At 41.4% G+C, this 20,125-nt stretch overlaps 1 protein-coding gene across 1 annotated transcript in view; it reads left to right on the top strand.

Moving 5' to 3' along the window:
- POLR3A (RNA polymerase III subunit A) overlaps window positions 1-20,125 on the top strand; it is a 206,841-nt gene that overhangs the window by 151,208 nt on the left and 35,508 nt on the right. Inside the window, exons 22-23 of the mRNA XM_030203237.1 lie at window positions 17,863-17,949; window positions 18,073-18,155. Of these exons, the coding sequence (XP_030059097.1) occupies window positions 17,863-17,949; window positions 18,073-18,155 (170 nt within the window). The remainder of the gene's footprint in view (window positions 1-17,862; window positions 17,950-18,072; window positions 18,156-20,125) is intronic.

Below are 20,125 nucleotides of genomic sequence, written 5' to 3'. Positions count from 1 at the left end.
ATTGCCGGCAGTAGCTGCCTAAGGCAGACTGTCTTTGACTAGGCCCTGGGTCTTCCCTCTGCTGTTCTGCCTCCTCTGATGTAGTTTCCTGTGCGCAGAACGTGGCAGAGGACCCAGGACCTGGTTGAAGGCAGCCTGTCTTAGGCAGCTTCTGCTGGCAACTTGCACACAGTTTACAGGACTATGGGGAGACGGGGAGAGAGAGAAGGAGCGATGTTGGACCTGCAGAGAGGGGGGAGACGGGAATGGAAAGGTGGGAAGAGAATGGGAGACCAAAAGAGGGAGGGGTGGAAGCAGTGGGGGAGGAGGAACCGATGAAAGCTGGCTCACAGCATCAAAATTCCTTCAACCAGCTCTGAACAAGAAGCATATTAGAGACAGGATAGGAAGAGCTTTGAAGCTCAGAAATGTTTATGTTGCTATCAACCAGCCAATTTTGCTCCTAACGTGGCCTGTTGGAGGTAAGATTAGAAAATGCGAACATGGGAAAGGAAGATGGACAGGTAGTGGGAGAGAGAAGGCACATGATGAGAAAAAGAGAAGAAAGGCAACATAGGAAGAGGTGGCACATAAGGCTTCAGTTTTCCTTCCTATCAATTAAAAACTTGCACTGATCTCATCAAATTGAAAATATTTTCCCAGACTTGTATACAGATGAAAAATTACTGAAAAATTGTATTACTATGTTCTGCTATCCTTACTAGTACAACACTAGACAAAATCAGTTATAGAATTTATTTTGCTAAAGTTAAATGGTTTAAAAATATCCTAGGATATTTGAGTGCCTGCACAGTCACAATTCCTGCCAAACCCCTACAAACCTGGAGGGTCCGGTGGACCCCCAGACCCCCCCCACCAAAGAAGCGAGGGCCTTGTGGTCTGGTGGACTTAGAATCCCTACCTTCCAGACACTAAACACTGGTGGTCCAGTGGGACCCCAGACCCCCACCCCTGAATATGCAAGGACCTGGTGGTCTGATGGATCCCAGACCCCCCCCCCCCAAAAAAAAAAGGCATAATCCCCCCCTGAAAAATAAATAACACCCCTGCTGCTGAGTCTGGGTGCTATCAGAACCCAGGACCTGTGCTAGACACTTCGTTTGGGGGGGGGGGGGGAGAGTGTGGGTAGGGGGGTGGGGTTAGGAGATTTCTTTTTGGTAAGGGTAGTGGGGATGTTGGTATTGGTGGGGCTCAACCTAAAAACAATTGTTGATGGCTTAGATTGCCTGTTGCACTAGCCTTTATTGTTCATACTACTCTGATTAAGTGTGCTGTTGTTGCATCTACGTTCTTGTTTCTCTTTGAGAATGCCATCAATAAAAAATGTTGAAACATAAACACCCCTGGGTAGGACCCCCCCCCCCCCCCCATCAGAGGGCTAATCCTGGTGGTCTAGCAGTGTTCCCCCCCCAACCCCACTTCTACCTTCAAAGAAGGGGGAGGGACTAGGATTCCCTCATCCTGCTGGGCACCTCCTCAAAATAGTGGCGCCCTGCCCTGTGCATCCTGGGATGCACTGGGCAAGGCTTAACTACCCTTATATAGTCATCTTGTACCTTGATCAGATCACTATATGTGTAATTTTACTTTGCATGTGTCACTATCACATATATCTCAGCGACCTAGTAAAAAAGTTGTTGTTAGTAGAGGAAGGATTGATTCTCGGGTGTTTTGGGATGGAGTTCATCTTTGACATTTGAATTTTCTAATCCTGATATTTCACAGATTCATTGACTGGAAAGTGTCTCTCGTTTTAGATAGAGTGGCTCCTTGCTATGAAACAAAACAAAAAGCACCAAGGGCCTTCAAGAAAAGGGGAATTGAAGTCTTTAATCATATACGTTGATGAAACAATGCTTGAATGGACCTTGCTATGAAAGACGGTGGTGTTAAGAATCCCTGGTTTTCTGCAATTTTGAAAAATCTTAAACGTGAATGTTGATGAGTAGAGTGAGCTTGAAGGAAATCTGGTGATTCTGCACTTAGAATTCGGTGGAGGAAATTATTTTCTCAATATAAGTTTCAAATTACATGGGAAAAGAGGGAATGCTATTCACACTTGGTTTGGATAGGTCCAATTTGATTAGGTTATTTGGTATAATGAAGTGCTCTGTTGATGCTGTTCCTGAGATAATACAGCCTTCGGTGAAGGATTTTGCTTTATATTTTTCTGTAAAATAGATACTGTATTTAGGTCCTGTAGGAGTAATAAGAAAAATTATATTTTTTTCATCAACAGCATTTCAGGGTGTTTCTTCAATGTGTGATTTTATCCCTCTTTGGACTATTGTAATTCTTTGTACGCTGGGTTGTTGATGAAACTTATGAGGAAACTGTGTTGATTCAGAATACAACTGCAAGATTGATATGCCAAAAAATTGAGGTCTGATCATGTAACTCCATTATTGCTGGACTTGCACTGGTTGCCAGTTGAGTTACATATTCAATTTAAATTATGTTTGGTGTTTAAGACATTATGTGGAGATGTGCCTGATATTCTCTGTTGATTCATTTGTTGAGTGGTCAGTTTGGAAGTCGTAATTATGAGCATTTTGATTTTATCTTTTCCATCTGTTAATAGTGTTAAGTATAATCAGTTATCGTGTATTTATTTACTAGACCGTCACTTATTACATGGTAAATCAGAACGGTTTACAATATAAAATAACATTAAAATAATATTAAAACAGTAGAAAACACACTCTGAAATCCATTGGTGATAGGAAAGCACTACAAAAAGACAACATATATGCAGATTTCATAAAGCTATAACTATAAAAACATTAGTAAAAGCACAAAGCTAAAAGGGGTTTTTTTTTTGTTTATTTAGGTTTTCCATTATTTCTGTTTTAAATGTTTGTTTCAATTGACTCTTGAAAAAGATATGTTTTTAAAGCTTTGTGAAAATGAGTGTAAGAATTCTCAAGCCTAAGTTCTTTAGGAAGTCAGTTCCAAAGGGACGGGGTCTTATTACTCTGTGGTTGAGATTTGGAATTTATTCCTTTATATGTTCGAAGTCCGTCCTACAATGTTTTTAGAAAGAGAATGAAGACATGGGGTTTTTTGATAATTTTCTGCAGCTAGAATGATTGTATGTTGTGCCCGGCTATATGTGTGACTGTTTTCATGTCTTATGTTTCTTACATAACCCGCTCTGAACCTGTATTAAGGGATTTTGTGGGATATAAGACTCTAATAGCTTAGCTCAGCATAGCATGTGAATAGGACTGACTTTGTCATATTTTTTGTTAGTGGGTTATTTTATAAAAATCCTACTTTAAAGGTTAGATATAAACTTAAAAATTAAAAACAAAAACAAAATAAACCCCGACCCTTTTAACACATTTTTGTGGTAAATGTGCTCGGAAACTGTATGGTGTACAGCACTGCATATGCCTTGTAGCGCTATAGAAATGATTAATAGTAGTAGAAACTAATTGTTCTGCCTTATGTGATTAAAAATAACAAAAACTTCCTATATTTCCTTCATAGTATATGCAACAGCTTCTGTCAATTCATGTTGAACCATAGCAGTGCAATGCAAGTAGGAGTAACGCCATAGTTTTCAGGTTAATATTCAAGGAAAGTCCCCCTTAGGAAATGCAAATCTGTGTTGGGGTCGAAGAAAGGTTTTGGAAATAACATTTTCAATGAAGGCTATGCTGTATGTTTCCAGTGTGAATTGAGAGAAGAGGCTGCATATATGGTACTATTAAATTACCATAACCTAATAATAGATGATAATCCCGTATGTGTGTGTTAGTGAGTTATTTTTATATATTGACATACTTGCATATAATTGATGTCCCATTTTGTTTGTATTTTGTTCTTGAAGGCACTTACAGGAACAGGTTACAAAAAATATTATGAGGTAACTGCAGCATGGGTGTGAACTGTGTGTAAGCATTGATGCATTTGAACTAAACCAGAATGCTTGAGCTGGATCTTTAAGCATTTCTCTTGGTTCAACTGGAAGCCTCTGGGTTCACTACTGCTGTGGTTGAGATGCAAGAGGATGAGTAAGCTGAGCAAGCCCCATTGGGTAAAAACTATGGAGATGACTTCTGCATTTATTTCTTCCTCAGAAGTCCTGTACAAATGTACAACTCCTTTGGGTGCTTATTAAGGTAAAACAATGCACATAGTTTTTGCAGATCTAAAACTATGCACATTGTAACATCCCCTGACCTAATGCCACTCACAGGAATGCCTTAAAAGTAAATGGGTAGAAGACTGCATGTATATCAATAACACACATATGTGCTCCTGTGTAGAGGAAAATCATACAACCATTTTTGCAGGTAAAACATTATTTTACCTGTAGAAATGCCTTTGGTTATTTCTCCCTCTTCTTTTTGTATGAACATAGAAGACTCAAAATATACCCTGAGACAGACTTAGTGGCAGCATGCTATGTTGCCATAAGGAGAACTTGGGATAATTTTCAAGGCTGAGTATGCTGAGGTGGTATTGTTCATCACCCCAAGGCAAAAATCTAGACTAAAAGCCCACCTTTTTGAGGCTGCTTTTAACTCCTAACTCCTATTCACTTGTTCAGTACCCATGTCTGTTTTATAATTCCCACCTTAAGTAATTCCCTTATCTCTTATTTGTCCAGTTTGTCTTTATTAGATTGTAAGCTCTGTCGAGCATGGACCATCTCTTACATGTTCAGTGTACAGCGCTGCATGCATCTAGTAACGCTATATAAATGAGTAGTAGTAGTAGAATCAAGGTCTGTTATATTGTTCTGGAAGGTGCTTCCTAGTTTGTGGCCCTTTTTGCCAAGGACCATTAGTGCAGTGGCTTGGGCTTGTAATTTTGAAGGGGATGTAAAATGGAGGAAACACCCTAAGTAGTTATAAATGAAAACTCATGTCCTAGGCCAACAGCTGCTGGTCCCATTTGAGTTAAATCTCTCTCTCTCTCTCTCTCTCTCTCTCTCTATCATCTCTATCTCTCTCTCTCTCTCTCTCTCTCTCTCTCTCTCTATCTCTCTCTCTCTATATCTATATATATATATATATATATATATATATATATATATATATATATATATATATATATTGCCAGTAATCTGTTCTACTTTATATACTTGAGAACCTCTGAGTCAGAGGTTCCTAATCAGTGCTGTGCAGAGAGAATGGAGGCAGGCCACGCAGTGATGATACCTCTTCCCTGTCCTCTATGCTATAACTTCCAGCTTGTAGATAGTCCATGAGCAGCATGTCTTGCCTATTGCTATCGCCTACTCCGCTTGCTTCCCTCTTTAGTTGATGCAATATGGTACAAGTGGAATTCAAGAGACTTCAGGCTGTCCATAATTTATTTACTTGTTTGCCACAGGATCACAAAAGTATCAATGTGGTTTACGATAATCCATAAAATGAGACCGAACAGCCACAATAATGATTAGAAAATATATACATATATTTGATGATACATTAGGGAAGGGATAATGCATAGCACAACAGAAATAACCAATAACAATATTGATGCAAATTGGGGAAAAAAACACAGAAAACGAAAGGAAACAAACAATAAAACTGAAAATTATAGGGAGAGACTCTTTTTAAACAGCTATGTCTAAAAGATGGGTCAGAGCGCGAAGTAGGGGAGAGTTGGTTCCAGAGGAATGGGGCCACACAGCCAAAAGCAGATGAACGTGAGGATTTTAATACCAATTTTCTGAAGGATGAAGCAATAAAAAGACAAGTTTGAAGACTGTAGCGTTTGTGATGGTTGATATGGAATAAGGTGATTAAATAGTGTCCAGAATAGAAAGATTTAAGTGCCAAAAGAAGAATCTCAAACTGGAATCTACTGGCCATGGGGAGCCAGTGTTGCTCGATCAAAAATGGTGTTACATGATTGAAACGGTTGGCTTTATAAAGCTTAAGTGTTGTATTTTGGAGCAGTTGTAACCGCTGGATAGTATATTGAGGGAGACCAGAGAAAAGAGAATTGCAATAATCAAGGTAGTTAATTACCAGGGCATGGATACGTTTTTAAAGCAGTTTTTTGTCAAGGTAAGGACTAATAGAAGCGAAGATCTGTAATACATAGATTTTCAGAGGCCAAGCAGGCCCAGTTGTATTCTCACATGTGGGTGATGTCATCTGACGGAGCCCAATGCAGATACTGGCTAGCGTGTAGGTGTTTAAAGAAACTTCTAGCAGTGTCCCACCAAGCGTGCGCGGGTGTCGTCCTGCCCAGTGCACGAGTGTGGGTCCCTCATTCTTTGTGTTTCCACAGAGCATCTTTTGCTCCCCCCATAGTGCTTTTCTCTTTGCCATTGCAGTGCTTTCCCATGCAGGTTTTTTCCCCTTATCTGTTCCTTGTTTTTAGTTTCTTACTGCCCTAATTTCTATTTCTTTTGATGTTGGAGTTCCTTTTCCTTTCTTCTACTGTTTTTATGGAATGATTGTAAACTACTTTGATTATATGAAAGGCGTTATATTAAACCTCAATAAACTAAACTAAACTTCCCTTGCTTACTTAATTATTTTCACTAATTTCTCTTTTAATTTGTTTTCCCCTTTTATTTTCATAGTGTTTTTAGCCCTTCAAGTTTTCTCTCTTATCTGAGTAAAAATGTTATCACATTGAGAGTGAATCAAACTGAAGGATGGGTTGCACTATATGTTAGAGGGAGTTGAGTCAAAATAAATATTCTACGTGAAACAGATAGCAGTGTGGAATCCTTGTGGATAGAAATTCCATGTGTGAAGGGAAGGAGTATAATGGTAGGGAGAACAGACAGATGAAAAAATGTTTGCAAAAATTAGGAAAGCTGGCAGATGGGTGATTTCAATTACCCCAATATTGACTGGATAAATTCTACATCAGGGAGCACTAAGAAGGCAAAATTCTTAGATGTAATAAATGACTGCTTTTTAGAGCAGCTAGTCCAAGAACTGCCAAGAGGGAGAACTATTTTAGATCTAGTCCTTAGTGGAATGCAGGGCATGGTATGAGAGGTAACGATGTCTGTTTCGCTGGGAAACAGTGATCATAATATCAAATTTGAGCTGATATCTGGAGTGAAGTCACTAAGGAAATCTACTGTAGCAGCATTTAATTTTCAAAAGGTGGCTATGACAAAATAGGAAAATGATTAAAAAGAAGGTAAAAGGGTCGGCCACAAAGGCTAGGCCTTTAAATCAAGCCTGGATGTTGTTTAACAGTACTATCATGGAAGACCAGACCAGATGTATTCCATATATTAACAAAGGTGGAAAGAAGAGCAAATGACAGCCAGCATGGTTAAAATGTGACGTGAAAGAGGCTATTAGAGCCAAAAGAGCATCCCACTAAGAATGGAAAAAGGATCTGTATTTAGAAAATAAGAAGTAAAACCAATTTTTTAAAAGGGTTTCAAATTACAGACAGGTAAGCCTAATTTCAGTGCCATGGAAGATGGTAGAATCTATTATAAAGAAGAAAATTATGGAACACATAGATAAACATGGTTTAGTGGGACTAAGTCAGCATGTGTTCAGCCAAGGGAAGTCTTGCCTCACCAATTTGCTTCATTTCTTTGAAGGTATAAATAAACGTGGGTAAAGGTGAGACGGTTACTGTAGTATATCTAAATTTTCAAAAAGCTTTTGACAAAGTGCCTCTTATTCTATGATTCTTTAATTTTCTCAGGAGTCTTTCATGAGGAAATGTCATTTTGTGGATTAGACCTTGTAAAAAACAATGTCTTTATTAGTAGATTAAAAGCTCCCAGATATTCGACATGGCCATGTTTCACCAGAATAAAAATGGCTGTCAGGGGCAGTGGGTCACCAACTGATATAAAACTTAAAAAAAAAAAAAAAGACCAAGCTGGTATGGCTGTTTAAACATAAAAAACTAGATTCTGGGAACAGTCTCTCAAAGAAACGCTAGCTTTCTATGTTTTAACAGCCACACAAGCCTGTTTTTTTTTTTTTTTTTTTTTTAAGTTTTATATCAGCTGGTTACCCACTGCCCCTGACATAGCCATTTTTATACTGGCAAAACATGGCCATGTTGGGCATTTTATGTTGACTATCTTGGAGATTTTAATATACTAATAATGACATTGTTTTTTTACAAGGTCTGCCTCATTGTTTTATCTTCTGTATTGGATTTGGCGAACCGACTGCCTTGTTGTTTTCTGAATTCTGTGGATTAGGAATTGGTTCTTGGCAGAAAACAGAGGATAGGGTTTAATGGCTATTTCTCAATGGAGTAGGGTGAATAGTGGAGTTAAGCAGGGACCAGTGCTGTTTAACATATTTATAAATGATCTGGAAAACAGAACAAGTGAGGTGATTTAAATTTGCAGACGACGCAAAACTATTCAAAGTTGTCAAAATTCTTGCGAATTGTGAAAAATTGCCGGAAGTGCTTAAGAAACTGGAAGACTGGACATCCAAATGGCAGATGAAATTTAATGTGGACAATGCAAAGTGATGCACATTAGGAAGAATAATCCAAACCTGATGCGAGGGTCCACCCTAGGAGTCAGCACTCAAGAAAAAGATCTAGGTGTTATTGTAGACGATACGCTGAAATCTTCTGCCCAGTGTGCGGTGGCAGCTAAAAAAGCACATAGAATGCTGGAAATTATTGGGAAAGGGATGTGAAATAAGACCAAGAATATTATAATGCCCCTGTATTGATCTATAGTGCGATCTCATCTCGAATATTGCATTCCATTCTGGTCGCCGTATCTCAAAAGAGATCTAGCGGAATCGGAAAAAGTTCAAAGAAAAGCAACTAAAATGATAAAGGGGATGGAACTCCTCCCATATGAGGAAAGGCTAAAGAGATTAGGGCTCTTCAGCTTGGAAAAGAGACGGCTGAGGGGGGATATATAATTGAGGTTATAAAATCCTGAGTGCTGTAGAACAGGTAAAAGTGAATTAATTTTTCACTCTTTCAAAAATGTTCAGGAGGCACTCAATGAAATTACATGGAAATAATTTTAAAACAAATGGAAAATATTTCACTCAAAAGAATAGTTAAACTCTGGAACTCCTTTGCTGGAGGATGTGGTAACAGTGGTTAGCTTATCTGGGTTTGAACAAGTTCCTGAAGGAAAAGTCCATAGTCTGTTATTGAGATCAACATTGGGGAAGCCACTGCTTGCCATGGGATTGGTAGCATGGAATGTTGCTACTAATTGGGTTTTTTTCTGCCAGGTACTTGTGACCTAGGTTGGCCACTGTTGGAAGCAGGATACTGGGCTAGATGGACCTGGCTATTCTTATGAAGATTGAAAAGCAGTGCCTTAAATGGTGATCATGTGATGTGGGGACTGATACAGTAGTATGCTGGTAAATTTTGAACAGGCTCTCTCCCCGAGTATAGCCAGCCCTGCAATTTGGGGGGGGGGGGGGGGCAATGCATAAACAACAAATCTTTATAGCCCAAATCAAATTCATTCTTTCTCTCTCTCTCTCTCATATATTAAAATTTTTCACAAACTACTGCCCAGCTGTTCAACTTGCACTTTGGAATTTCTCCCCTGAGGCTTCTCATCCTGAGACCCATCCAAAAAATCTTTAGGGCCCAGATCTTCTGTTTGAGAACTCATTCCTGCCTGAGTAAACATCTTGGATCAAAGAAACTAAAGGAGAAAGTTGTCATGCTGAAGTACAAATTTTGATAATGAAACAGTGATTGAACATTCATATAGTAAACACCCTAGGCCAACAAATTTCTTTTCCACTGAACATAATTAACTTTGTATGAACTTGGCTGCTAGTAGAGTGCTGAACTGGGCAATGTTGGCACATTTAGACTGACTCTGGACAGTTCTGCTGAAGGAAACTCTTCCCTCATTAATCAATACCTTCTCTGTGTAATAGAAGTAATAATATACCATTGCATTCCACAAAGCAAAAGGCGCAAGTTCCCACATGCCATCTTTTTTTTATTTTGATGCAGGCACAGGGAAAAAAAAGATTTTAAAAGCTCCCAGGTTTCAATCGAATTCATGTTTAATGTGGGATGAAATGCCATAAGTAAGTGAATAAATAGATAGAAGGTCTGAATGTTCAGTACCTGATTCTCATAACATGTTTGTTTAGTGGCCCTTTACCAGGAGAGAGAAAAAAAAATCTCTGCACATTTACAGTATCCTCCCCACCCCATAGAAACTCTGAATCTTGAGCACCTAATTCTCAAAACATAATGTCTGTTTAGTAGCCCTTTACTAGGAGAAAAAAAGAAAATCTCTGCACATTTTACAGTATCCTCCCCACCCCACCTACTATTCCAGACCTCCTCCCCGCTTCCCCAAGCCGCAGGGTACCGGCACATACCTGAACTGAAGCCACCCTGGTGGTCTAATGGAGTGTTCGGGGCAGGAAAGATCTCCAGTCTTTCCTGCCTGCTGCTGGCAATGACCCTCTTGCTGCTGCATCTTCTTTAAAATGGCTGCTGAGACTTAACGGTGGCCTCACAAGACTTCAGTGGAAGTCTTGCGAGGCCGCTGCTGGAAGTCTCGGCAGCCATTTTTAAATAGTGATGTGTCAGCAAGAAGGTCAGCGCCAGCAGCAGGCAGGAAAGACTGGGGATCTTTCCTGCCCCGAAGACTCCACTAGACCACCAGGGTGGCTTCAGTTCAGGTATGTGCCGGTACCCTGTGGCTTGGGTGAGCCCTGCATTCAGGGAGTATTGGAGGAAGCCCTGCATTCAGTGGTGTACTGCAGGGAGCAGCCCTGCTGCATTTAAGAACTGGCTTGCAAAATCTTTAAAAACTTAACAACCGGTTCTTGTGAGCCAGTGCGAGCTGGCTCCAGCACACCACTGGATACAGAAATATGGTAGCACACTGCATTTGCTACTTAAGCCACCAGGCTACCGTACCAAGCATCTCCAGCCCTTTTTGGGCTGAGGAGTAGAAGTCACATGGTCTGAAGTGATAGCAATACAGAAAGCCTAACTTCTTTCTTTGAATCCCTTTTCCAATATGCTTCCCTCTTGGCATGAATTTTGGTAATCAGTTAAAAAATGAGGTTCCATTGTTTTTTGTGTATGTTTCTTGCTTGTGTGTGTAAAACCCTTTGGAATGAAAATGATTGAAATGCTATCATGCATGTCATGAGATCTTTCCTTGTTGTCAGATGAAGCAACACATCTTGAAGTGCAGGTGTGCATGTGCCAGGCTTTGAAATTGCATGGTATGGAAATATTGCAGATATTGGGGAGGAGGGCAGGGGGAAGTGACGGTAACCAAAATATGAGCAATAAGTAATCGCTTAACAGGAAAAGAAAAAAAAGAGTAAGTGTGTTTAAAAGATGCCTAAGAATAATTGAACAAAATGTATTAGACAAACCATGTACATATATATCACAGAGCATTCCAAACTAAAAGTGAAGGTCAATTGATTTTTATGTTTGTGTGGCTTTAAGCTTTTGATTTCAGCTAGTTTTTGACCTACGTAATGCCTCTTCAGGTTAGAGTAGGACACAGTTACAGAATTTGCTGGCAGCTTTCTACTGCAACATCACTCTACTGTTCACAATAGGATCAGGTGCCAGGCGACCTTCCAAAGCCCTTGTAATCATAGACCCGAAATCTGACTAGTAAGTGTTTGCTGTTACATAATAAATAGACTCTCTTCCTTCTCTCAGATGTTCCCAGCCCTAGCCAACTCAAAAGGAGGAAGACTTGCTGCTCAAGTCTTCTCTAGAGTCCACATGTGAAGATCTTTTGCTCTTAAAATAGTAAACATGGTAGATGACGGCAGAAAAAGACTTGCACGGTCCATCCAGTCTGCCCAAGAAGATAAATTCATATGTGCTACTTTTTTATTTGTACTGTCCTCTTCAGTGCACATACCCTATAAGTCTGCCCAGCACTATCCCCGCCTCCCAACTACCAGTCCCGCCTCCCACCACCAGCTCTGGCACATGAGAAACTACCTGCCTTCTCAGTTTAACTGTTTTTTCTTTCCATTGTCAAACCTTGGATTTAAAAAATCGGATTTCTTCCCTTGAATTTTCATTCTCCTTTTTGTTCATAGTGTGGTATTGAAACTTAAATAGCACCCCACCCCCTCACATTCCAGTTTCACTCTCTCCTTTATGCAGCAATGTGTTTGGCCTTTTCATTATGTGATGGACACCATAGAAAATATAGTTCTCTGAGGACAAGCAGGTCAACGTCCGCGTCGGCCCAGGAAGCGGCGAAATTTTTCCAGCAAAAATATAAAACTTTGCCAGAGGCTTCTGGCACGCGAGCAGCGTGCACGACTTCCCACCTGTCGGGGGCGTACCTCAGTCCTTTTTTGTCTGGACGAGGTGACAGCGTTTTTTTCGTGTCTCCTCGTTTTTTGGCCCAGGAACAAGAGTCTGACGACTTTTTTCTTTATTTCTTTTAATTTCTTTTATTCTCGTAGTTTCGTTTAGTGTTTTTTGGCCTATTATTAAATTTACTTTTCGACACGGCCGGCCTTTAGGCCGCGTGGTCGGGTTTTCCCCTTTTTGTGTCCTTCACTTTTTTGGCACAATCATGTCATTTGATTTCGCCGAAGCTGTTTTTCCTTCCATGTCATTGAGGACACCCAGCAGCTTCAAATGTTGTACTCTGTGCAACCGGACCATCTCAGGTACTGATACCCACGCCTGGTGTATCCAGTGGCTTGGGCCCGACCATACCCCAGCCGCTTGTAGTCTGTGTCTTTGTATGAAGAAACGGACTCAAAGCATCTCGAGAAGCCCAGTGAGAAAAGCTTTTTGGGTCTGGTCCCTCGACGTCGACAACGACATCGGTACCGAGGTCGGCGGCGTCGGAGTCGACATCGAGAGGAGCATCGATGTCGGAAGGAGAGGTAATGGCTGCCCCGAGACCACCACATGCTAGGAGCAGTGAGGCATCGAGTGGGTCTCCACCTGCCTCGAGGCCTCCTGTTATGCAGCCCCCCCCGGGATCAATCTTCGTCGGACCCGGCTCCGAGGAGACGTGGGGATTCCATGTCTTCATCGGTACCAAGGAGTCTCGATGAGGGCATCGAACGAAGGCTAAGAAGCACCGTCATCATTCTCCTTTGACATACGGTGCCGGGAGTTCTAGGGCATGAAGAGGACCGCTCCCCCTCTATACAGGAGGTGCCGATGCGTCGATCTCGTGGCAGCCTGATACCTCCTCCCGAGCCTCCGGCTGCTCCACTGACCCCGCAGCCTTTTCTGCTGGCGGCTCTCGACGAACGCATCCGGGCCCTTCTTCCAGAGCTTCTGGAAGAATTGCTGCACCACTCTGCTTTGGTGTCAGGGCCCTTCTCCTGCGGAGAGGTCCCCGGCCTCGGTGCTGCCTGCGGCATCGACGTTGGCTGCCACTCGGGTTGACTCCCCTTCGACGTCGGTGGAGGAAGCTTCACCACAGTCTAGGCAGGCGTCGACTTCGCGACATCGCCATCGAGGACATGGTTCCTCGGTGTCGAGGCAGGCTCAGTCTCAGAGTGCCCTGAGGGAGGTCTTATCTGATACTGAAGAGGAGCATTCGTGGGAGTCAGAGGAAGACCCCAGGTACTTTTCTTCTGACAAATCCTTTGGGATTCCCTCTGAACCTTCCCCTCCACCAGAAAGGAGACTATCTCCACTGGAGAGTCTGTCCTTTACATCTTTTGTCCGGGAAATGGCTATGGCTATTTCTTTCCCTATGGAGGTTGAGGATGAGCCCAGGACTCTGCTTTGTAGTCTCTCTCCCATTCCAGTGCATTTTGGTGTTGCCTCCCACTGCCGCACACACAGTGCATTTTGGCACCGCTTCCTAGTTCTCGCCCACGTGGCACAACTTCTGAGTCTCTCTCAGGACAACCCTTACTCCAGAAATTCTAATGAACTGCTATGTTTGAATAACTGGTTGAACCATGAATAGAATAGAGGTCTCTTTGTGCTAGAGCTTTCCTTGGAGACAGGGAGAGGAAACGTGTACTTGAGCCATGCTGTGAGAGAGGAAGAGGGAAAAGAGTGCTGGAGCTTGGAAGTGCAGAAATCCTCTATTTGTGTTCTGATTAAAGAAAATGCATATAAAGTGCATTCCAGGTGGGACTATATGCCTGATAGATTATTAGCTATGTTTCCTTCTGTAAATATGGATATTTGCTGTAAGTGCTTAGAAGCTAAAGGTGCTTTTTTCCATGCATGGTGGGAATGTAGGAAGATACAGCTCTTTGGTCAGGGGTGGTGGCTCATTTGACTTGAGGTTTGGTTAAGTGATTTCCCCTGGATCCAAGGGCCTATTTATTGGGCCTTCATAATCAGAGGGGATCATGCTGGCAGACTAGACTGAAATTACTCTGGTGGTAGCAAACGTGAGATTGCTGCTCACTAGAAACAAACATTGAGACCTACAATTTTGAATTGATTGGGCTGACTGGGTTCATATCAAGACATGGAAATTCTCATAGAACATCTTCATGGTCGTTATGATTCAGAGAAGGAAGAATGGAGTCACTTGGATATTATTCTTGGAAGATGTGCTGCAAGAGCTGTGCTGCAAGAGAGGGAGAGAGCTGGGACTGTGATGGAAGGGAGGATGGGGGCTTGGGATGTACTGGGAGAGAGGGAGGAAGAAGGGTATGGCTGGAGCTGTGCTGGGAGGTTGATAGGGGAAGAGAAATGCCAGGACCTCCAGGGAAAGAGTTTTTGGATATAGTACTCCACTTATGTCTGTTTATAAGCATTGGTGTAGTAAATATTAAACTTCCTAGACCACAGAATGGTTTGAATTATGTTACGACCCAAAATGTATACCATGGTAAAATGCAATTAAAAATTTTAATAGTTGCCCACCCCTACTCAAATGTAATATGCCTTTTCCTGCCTAGTGGTCAAGTGACATTTTTAATTTGTTGCTGAGCTGTTGTTTTCATTCACGGTCTGTGAGAGAAGTCAACTTAGTGAATGGATCAGAGGGATCCAATCTTGAATCCTTGATCAGAGGGTGCCAGTTGACTCCAGAAGAAGTTGGAGAGTCATGGGATAGGAGGTAGTGTCTTATTGTGGATTAAAAACTGGTTAAAAGATAGAAAACAGAGAATAGGGTTAAATGGTCAGTATTCTCAATGGAGAAGGGTAGATAGAGGGGTTCCGCAGGGGTCTGTGCTGGGACCACTGCTTTTTAACATATTTATAAATAGAGATGGGAGTAACTAGTGAGGTAATTAAATTTGCTGACAACACAAAGTTATTCAAAGTTGTTAAATCACGAGAGGATTGTGAAAAATTACAAGAGGACCTTACGAGACTGGGAGACTGGGCGTCTGAATGGCAGATGACGTTTAATGTGAGCAAGTGAAAAGTGATTCATGTGGGAAAGAGGAACCCGAACTATTGCTACGTAATGCAAGGTTCCACGTTAGGAGTCACCGACCAAGAAAGGGATCTCAGCGTCGTTGATGATACATTGAAACCCTCTGCTCAGTGTGCTGTGGCGGTTAAGAAAGCAAATAGAATGTTAGGTATTATTAGGAAAGGAATGGAAAACAAAAGTGAGTACGTTATAATACCTTTATATCAATCCATGGTGCGACCGCACCTTGAATACTGTGTTTAATTCTGGTCACGGCATTTCAAAAAAGATATAGTGGAATTAGAAAAGGTACAGAGAAGGGCAACAAAAATGATAAAGGGGATGAGATGACTTCCCTATGAGGAAAAGCTGAAGTGTCTAGAGCTCTTCATCTTGGAGAAGAGACTGCTTAGGGGGATATGATAGAGGTATATAAATTAATGAGTAGAGTGGAACAGGTAGACGTGAATCATTTGTTTACTCTTTCCAAAAATACTAGGACTAGGGGGCATGCGATGAAGCTACAAAGTAATACATTTAATACGACTTAGAGAAATTTTTCTTCACTCAACGTGTAATTAAGCTCTGGAATTTGTTGCCAAAGAATGTGGTAAAGGCGGTTAGCTTAGTGGGGTTTAAAAAAAGGTCTGGATGGCTTCCTAAAGGAAAAATCTATAGACCATTATTAAATGGACGGGGAAAATCCACTATTTCTGGCCTAACCATTATAAAATGTTTTGTACTTTTTTGGGATTTTGCCAGGTATTTGTGACCTGGATTAGCCACTGTTGGAAACAGGATGCTGGGCTTGATGGACCTGTGGTCTGTCCCAGTATGGCAATACTTATGTACTTACATGTACTTTGTTACATTTTTGTTAATTTCCAATTTTCTGAACTCAGTTGCATGAATTTAATTCCTTGACTGCTTTATGAAGTTTTCTTGGCATGTCTGAGACTTAGTGATGTTTTTTTATTTTTTGTAGTTGTAGTTTACAGAGATGTAATACATGACTTGAATCTAACATACAAAACAGATTCACTCTCTCTGACCAACATATTGCGTGACTAGTCCTGTGTGTTGATATCTCTACAAAGGAGGAGAAGGGGTTTGATGACATCAGGAAAGATGGAAGAACAGAGAGGTTAGCTGCAGGGTCAAGAACTTGTTATACCACCTTTCTGTGGTACAACTAAAGCAGTTTTACATTTATTATATGCAGGTACTTTCTCTGTACCTAGTGGGCTCACAATAAAAGTTTTTGTCCCTGGGGGAAATGGAAGGTTAAGTGACTTGCCCAGGACCTCAGGGGACCACAGTGGGAACCAAACCCAGTTTCCCAAGTTCTTATCCCACTGCACTAACCATTAGGCTGCTACTTCTAGAGGCAGTGGAAGGAAGTGTATAGGAAGAGAGGAGGAGGGTAAAATGTAATAAAAAAAGTAGAGGGATGCTAACAAGTAAGAGGGATTTTTCCAACCTATTTCAACTGGGCTGAGTGAGAGCTTCTCCTTTGTTTGTTTGTTTTAAGGATTTCTCTTCCCAGTGTCCCGGCCTGCTGGCTCAGTGAGTTTAACCCTTTGTGTACTGTGTGTATTGTATTCCTGCCTCTGCCAGTGTGTTTGTTGGATGGGCCCGCTCCTTCTCGGGAGGGGAAGGTTCTCTCTGATTGTTCCTTGATTTATGGCACTCTCTCTCTGCTGGCTCTACAAGCTTAACCCTTTGTGTTCTGTGTGCCTCTGTCTACAGTGGGTTTGAGGCAAAGGCTTTCTGCCTTCCTTTTGTGTCTGGTTCCTCTGGCTTCTGCCTGGGGCTCCTAACCTGGGGGGGGGGGGGGGGTTGCTGTGTTAGTTCCCCTGTCCTGCGCTAGTCCCCTGGGTGGGCGTGGCCCGCTCTGGTCCTTTGTTTCCCCCTCTCCCCTATTGCTGGTCTTCAGCGCGTATCTGGCATCTTGGGGCCCTCTGGGTTCTTTCACCCCCTCCCTGTGTGTGATTGGGTTCCAGTTCAGCCGTGAGGCTCGCACGAGTGGCTCTGTGTGCGTGGGTTCCGGTTCGGCTGCGAGGCCCGCCTGAATGCCTATTTCCCTTCTTCCTGAGGGATTGTGGGGAGGGGTAGCTTAGGGGGTATTGTGTAGCTGGGGTGTGCGGTGGTGGGTCGGTCTCCCCTTGGCCTGGGTCGGCGCCCTGCCGGCCTCGGCCAGGGCCCAAGGGCTCACGACCAACCCAACGGATTACAAGAGGTACGTCGCATTTTATAGATTTAACCAGTTTATTGAAGCAAGAGCTTGTGATGACTAGACTTCACTTTTCTATCTGAAAGCTTGTGCCTCTATAAATTGGTTAGTCTCTAAGGTACCACCTGCCTCGGTCATTTTGTAACACCAAACTGACATGGCTACCCCTTTTAAAGTTTCTAGTATACTTGACTCTGCTCACCTAGAAGGAATAGTATTGACTGTGATAACTAAGCTATGTCTTAATTATGTGTGTACAGTAAGATTGCTTATCAACGGTTATATGTTATTGGACTAGTGTCATTCTAAATTTGATAATGACCAACATGCCTGTTTCACTTTTTTATTTTAGGAGATAAAAAAATTTGTTAAGGATGTTTCTGAAAAGATCAAGAAAACCCGAGACAAATATGGCATTAATGATAACGGTACAACAGAGGTAACACATCACAAGGCTTTCACAAACATCTTATGCAATAAAATGTTTTGAAAATGTAATCCTCACAGCTTGTCCTTTTTTTTTTTTTTTTTTAACCATTTTAAATCTTCCTTGCTTTCCTAGCCTCGTGTATTATACCAATTGGATAGAATTACTCCAAGCCAGTTGGAGAAATTTCTGGAGACTTGTAGGGATAAATACATGAGGTATGTGTGTACTGTTTTTTTGTTGTATTCTGATATTGAAGATGTGGAAAAATAAAAACAGATGCCAAAATAATTAGATCAACAGCCAATAAACAAATTGTGAAAAAGAATACAGTGCCAGGAGTCTTTAAAAAAATTAGAGAGAATGTGTGGAGTTTAAATATATTAACATAATAAACATTTCTAATATCTAGTGGAAGAATAACTAGTGGGACATTGTGATTCTAGAGTGTCAGTTTTTAATTTTAGAGGGGGTGGTGGCATGCCATTATATATTAGATCACTCAAAATACTTGAAACAACTACCATTGCTCTTAGAACTGTTAAAATAGACACTTAGGAGGTCTTTTACTAAGGCGCACTCACGTTTTTAGTGCATGCTAAACGTTAGAGACACTAATGTATTCCTATGGGTGTCTCTAATGTTTAGCATGCGCCTATTTTTAGTGCGCACTGGAAATGTGAGTGCGTCTTAGTAAGGATATACGCTTATAATTTAAATAACAGAAAGCAAACACACCGAGGAAAGTCTTGGACTTTTTAACAAACCTTAGTGGGGTTTCAATCATAGGCTTCCATCTGGCTGAAAAAAAACAATGGTGGAAGACAACTCCCTGAATATAACAAAAAAAATTATTTAGGGAGAAAAAGCCACCATTGAAAAAAAAACACTGACACAAACTATCCTCAAAAACCAATGTGCCCAGTTAACTCGGTTTCACAACAGTCACTTTTATAACTGTTCCATGAAAATAAAGCAAAATGAGACTCAAATGATACTAGCTTTCCCTATAACAGCTATCACTCTCTCAGTGGCCACGGAGTAACCCCAGGCGGGAGGCTAGGCGTTTTGTGATAGTAAGGATGTATGCTTATAATTTAAATAACACAAGGAAAGTCTTGGACTTTAACAAACCTCAATAGGGATTCATTTACAGGCTTCTGTCTGGCTGAAAAAACAATGGTGGGAAACAACTTCCTGAATATAACAAAAAAAATTGTTTAGCGAGAAAAAGCCACCATTGAAAAAACCAACACCGACACAAACTATCCTCAAAAATAAGCATGTCCACTTAACTCAGTTCCACAACAGTCACTTTTATAACAGTTCCATGAAATTAAAGCCAAAATGGGACTCAAAGATACTTAGCTTTCCCTATAACAGCTATCATGCATTTGGTTATTAAGACTATAAAAATCCTCAAGACATCCTGTATCATCCAGGGTCACTCCTGTTTGCATCCTATTGATAGAAATTTAAGGGTCGATAGTCAAAGCGAGTTAACCTGTTAAGAGAAGTATTTATCCAGTTAACTCATGCTGACCAGGCCCTGAGGGTATATTCAGCAGTACTTAACCCAGATAATGCTGCTGAGTATCCCTGTAACCACTAAAGCCGAAACCAACAATTGTGCAGGTGGTCCAAGGGCCGAATCAGATAGAATCAGCACTTAACGAGATGAAGGCCAATATTTAGCCCTTAACTGGTTAAGTTAACCTGCCAAATTAACCAAATAAATAGGTCAAAGGCTGATTAACAGCAGTTATCTGATTAAGTTCCAGCCAGCTGCACAGGCCCAGATATTTCATGTTGGTACTTGGACACAGCCTGGGAGGGAATATTTGGACATAATTTTGGTGGCAGCTGTTGGTGTTTAAAAAAGCACTGACCACTGCCGGCTGAATATTATCCCCTTAAAGTTTTAAAAAATGTTTTTTTTAAGGCTCGTCATTAAGGATACCTTCTATATCTTGTGACTCCTGATACTCCTTCAAGAACTTTTTGCTCCTCCCAGTAGTTATTGTTGAGAGTGCCTTCTTTTCTTAAGTTGCAACATACAAGAGTTCAGGCTTTTGTACGTCTTGTTCCTTGGTTATGGAATCAGTTGCTTTATCGGCAGGGGTCTGTGTTGGGACCGCTGCTTTTTAACATATTTATAAATGATCTAGATATGAGAATAACTAGTGAG

Source organism: Microcaecilia unicolor, chromosome 5 (assembly GCF_901765095.1).
Source record: "Microcaecilia unicolor chromosome 5, aMicUni1.1, whole genome shotgun sequence".
NCBI classification, from domain to species: Eukaryota; Metazoa; Chordata; class Amphibia; order Gymnophiona; family Siphonopidae; genus Microcaecilia; species Microcaecilia unicolor.
Note: the sequence above shows the minus strand (reverse complement) of the source record. Positions and strands in the feature narration are given on the sequence as shown.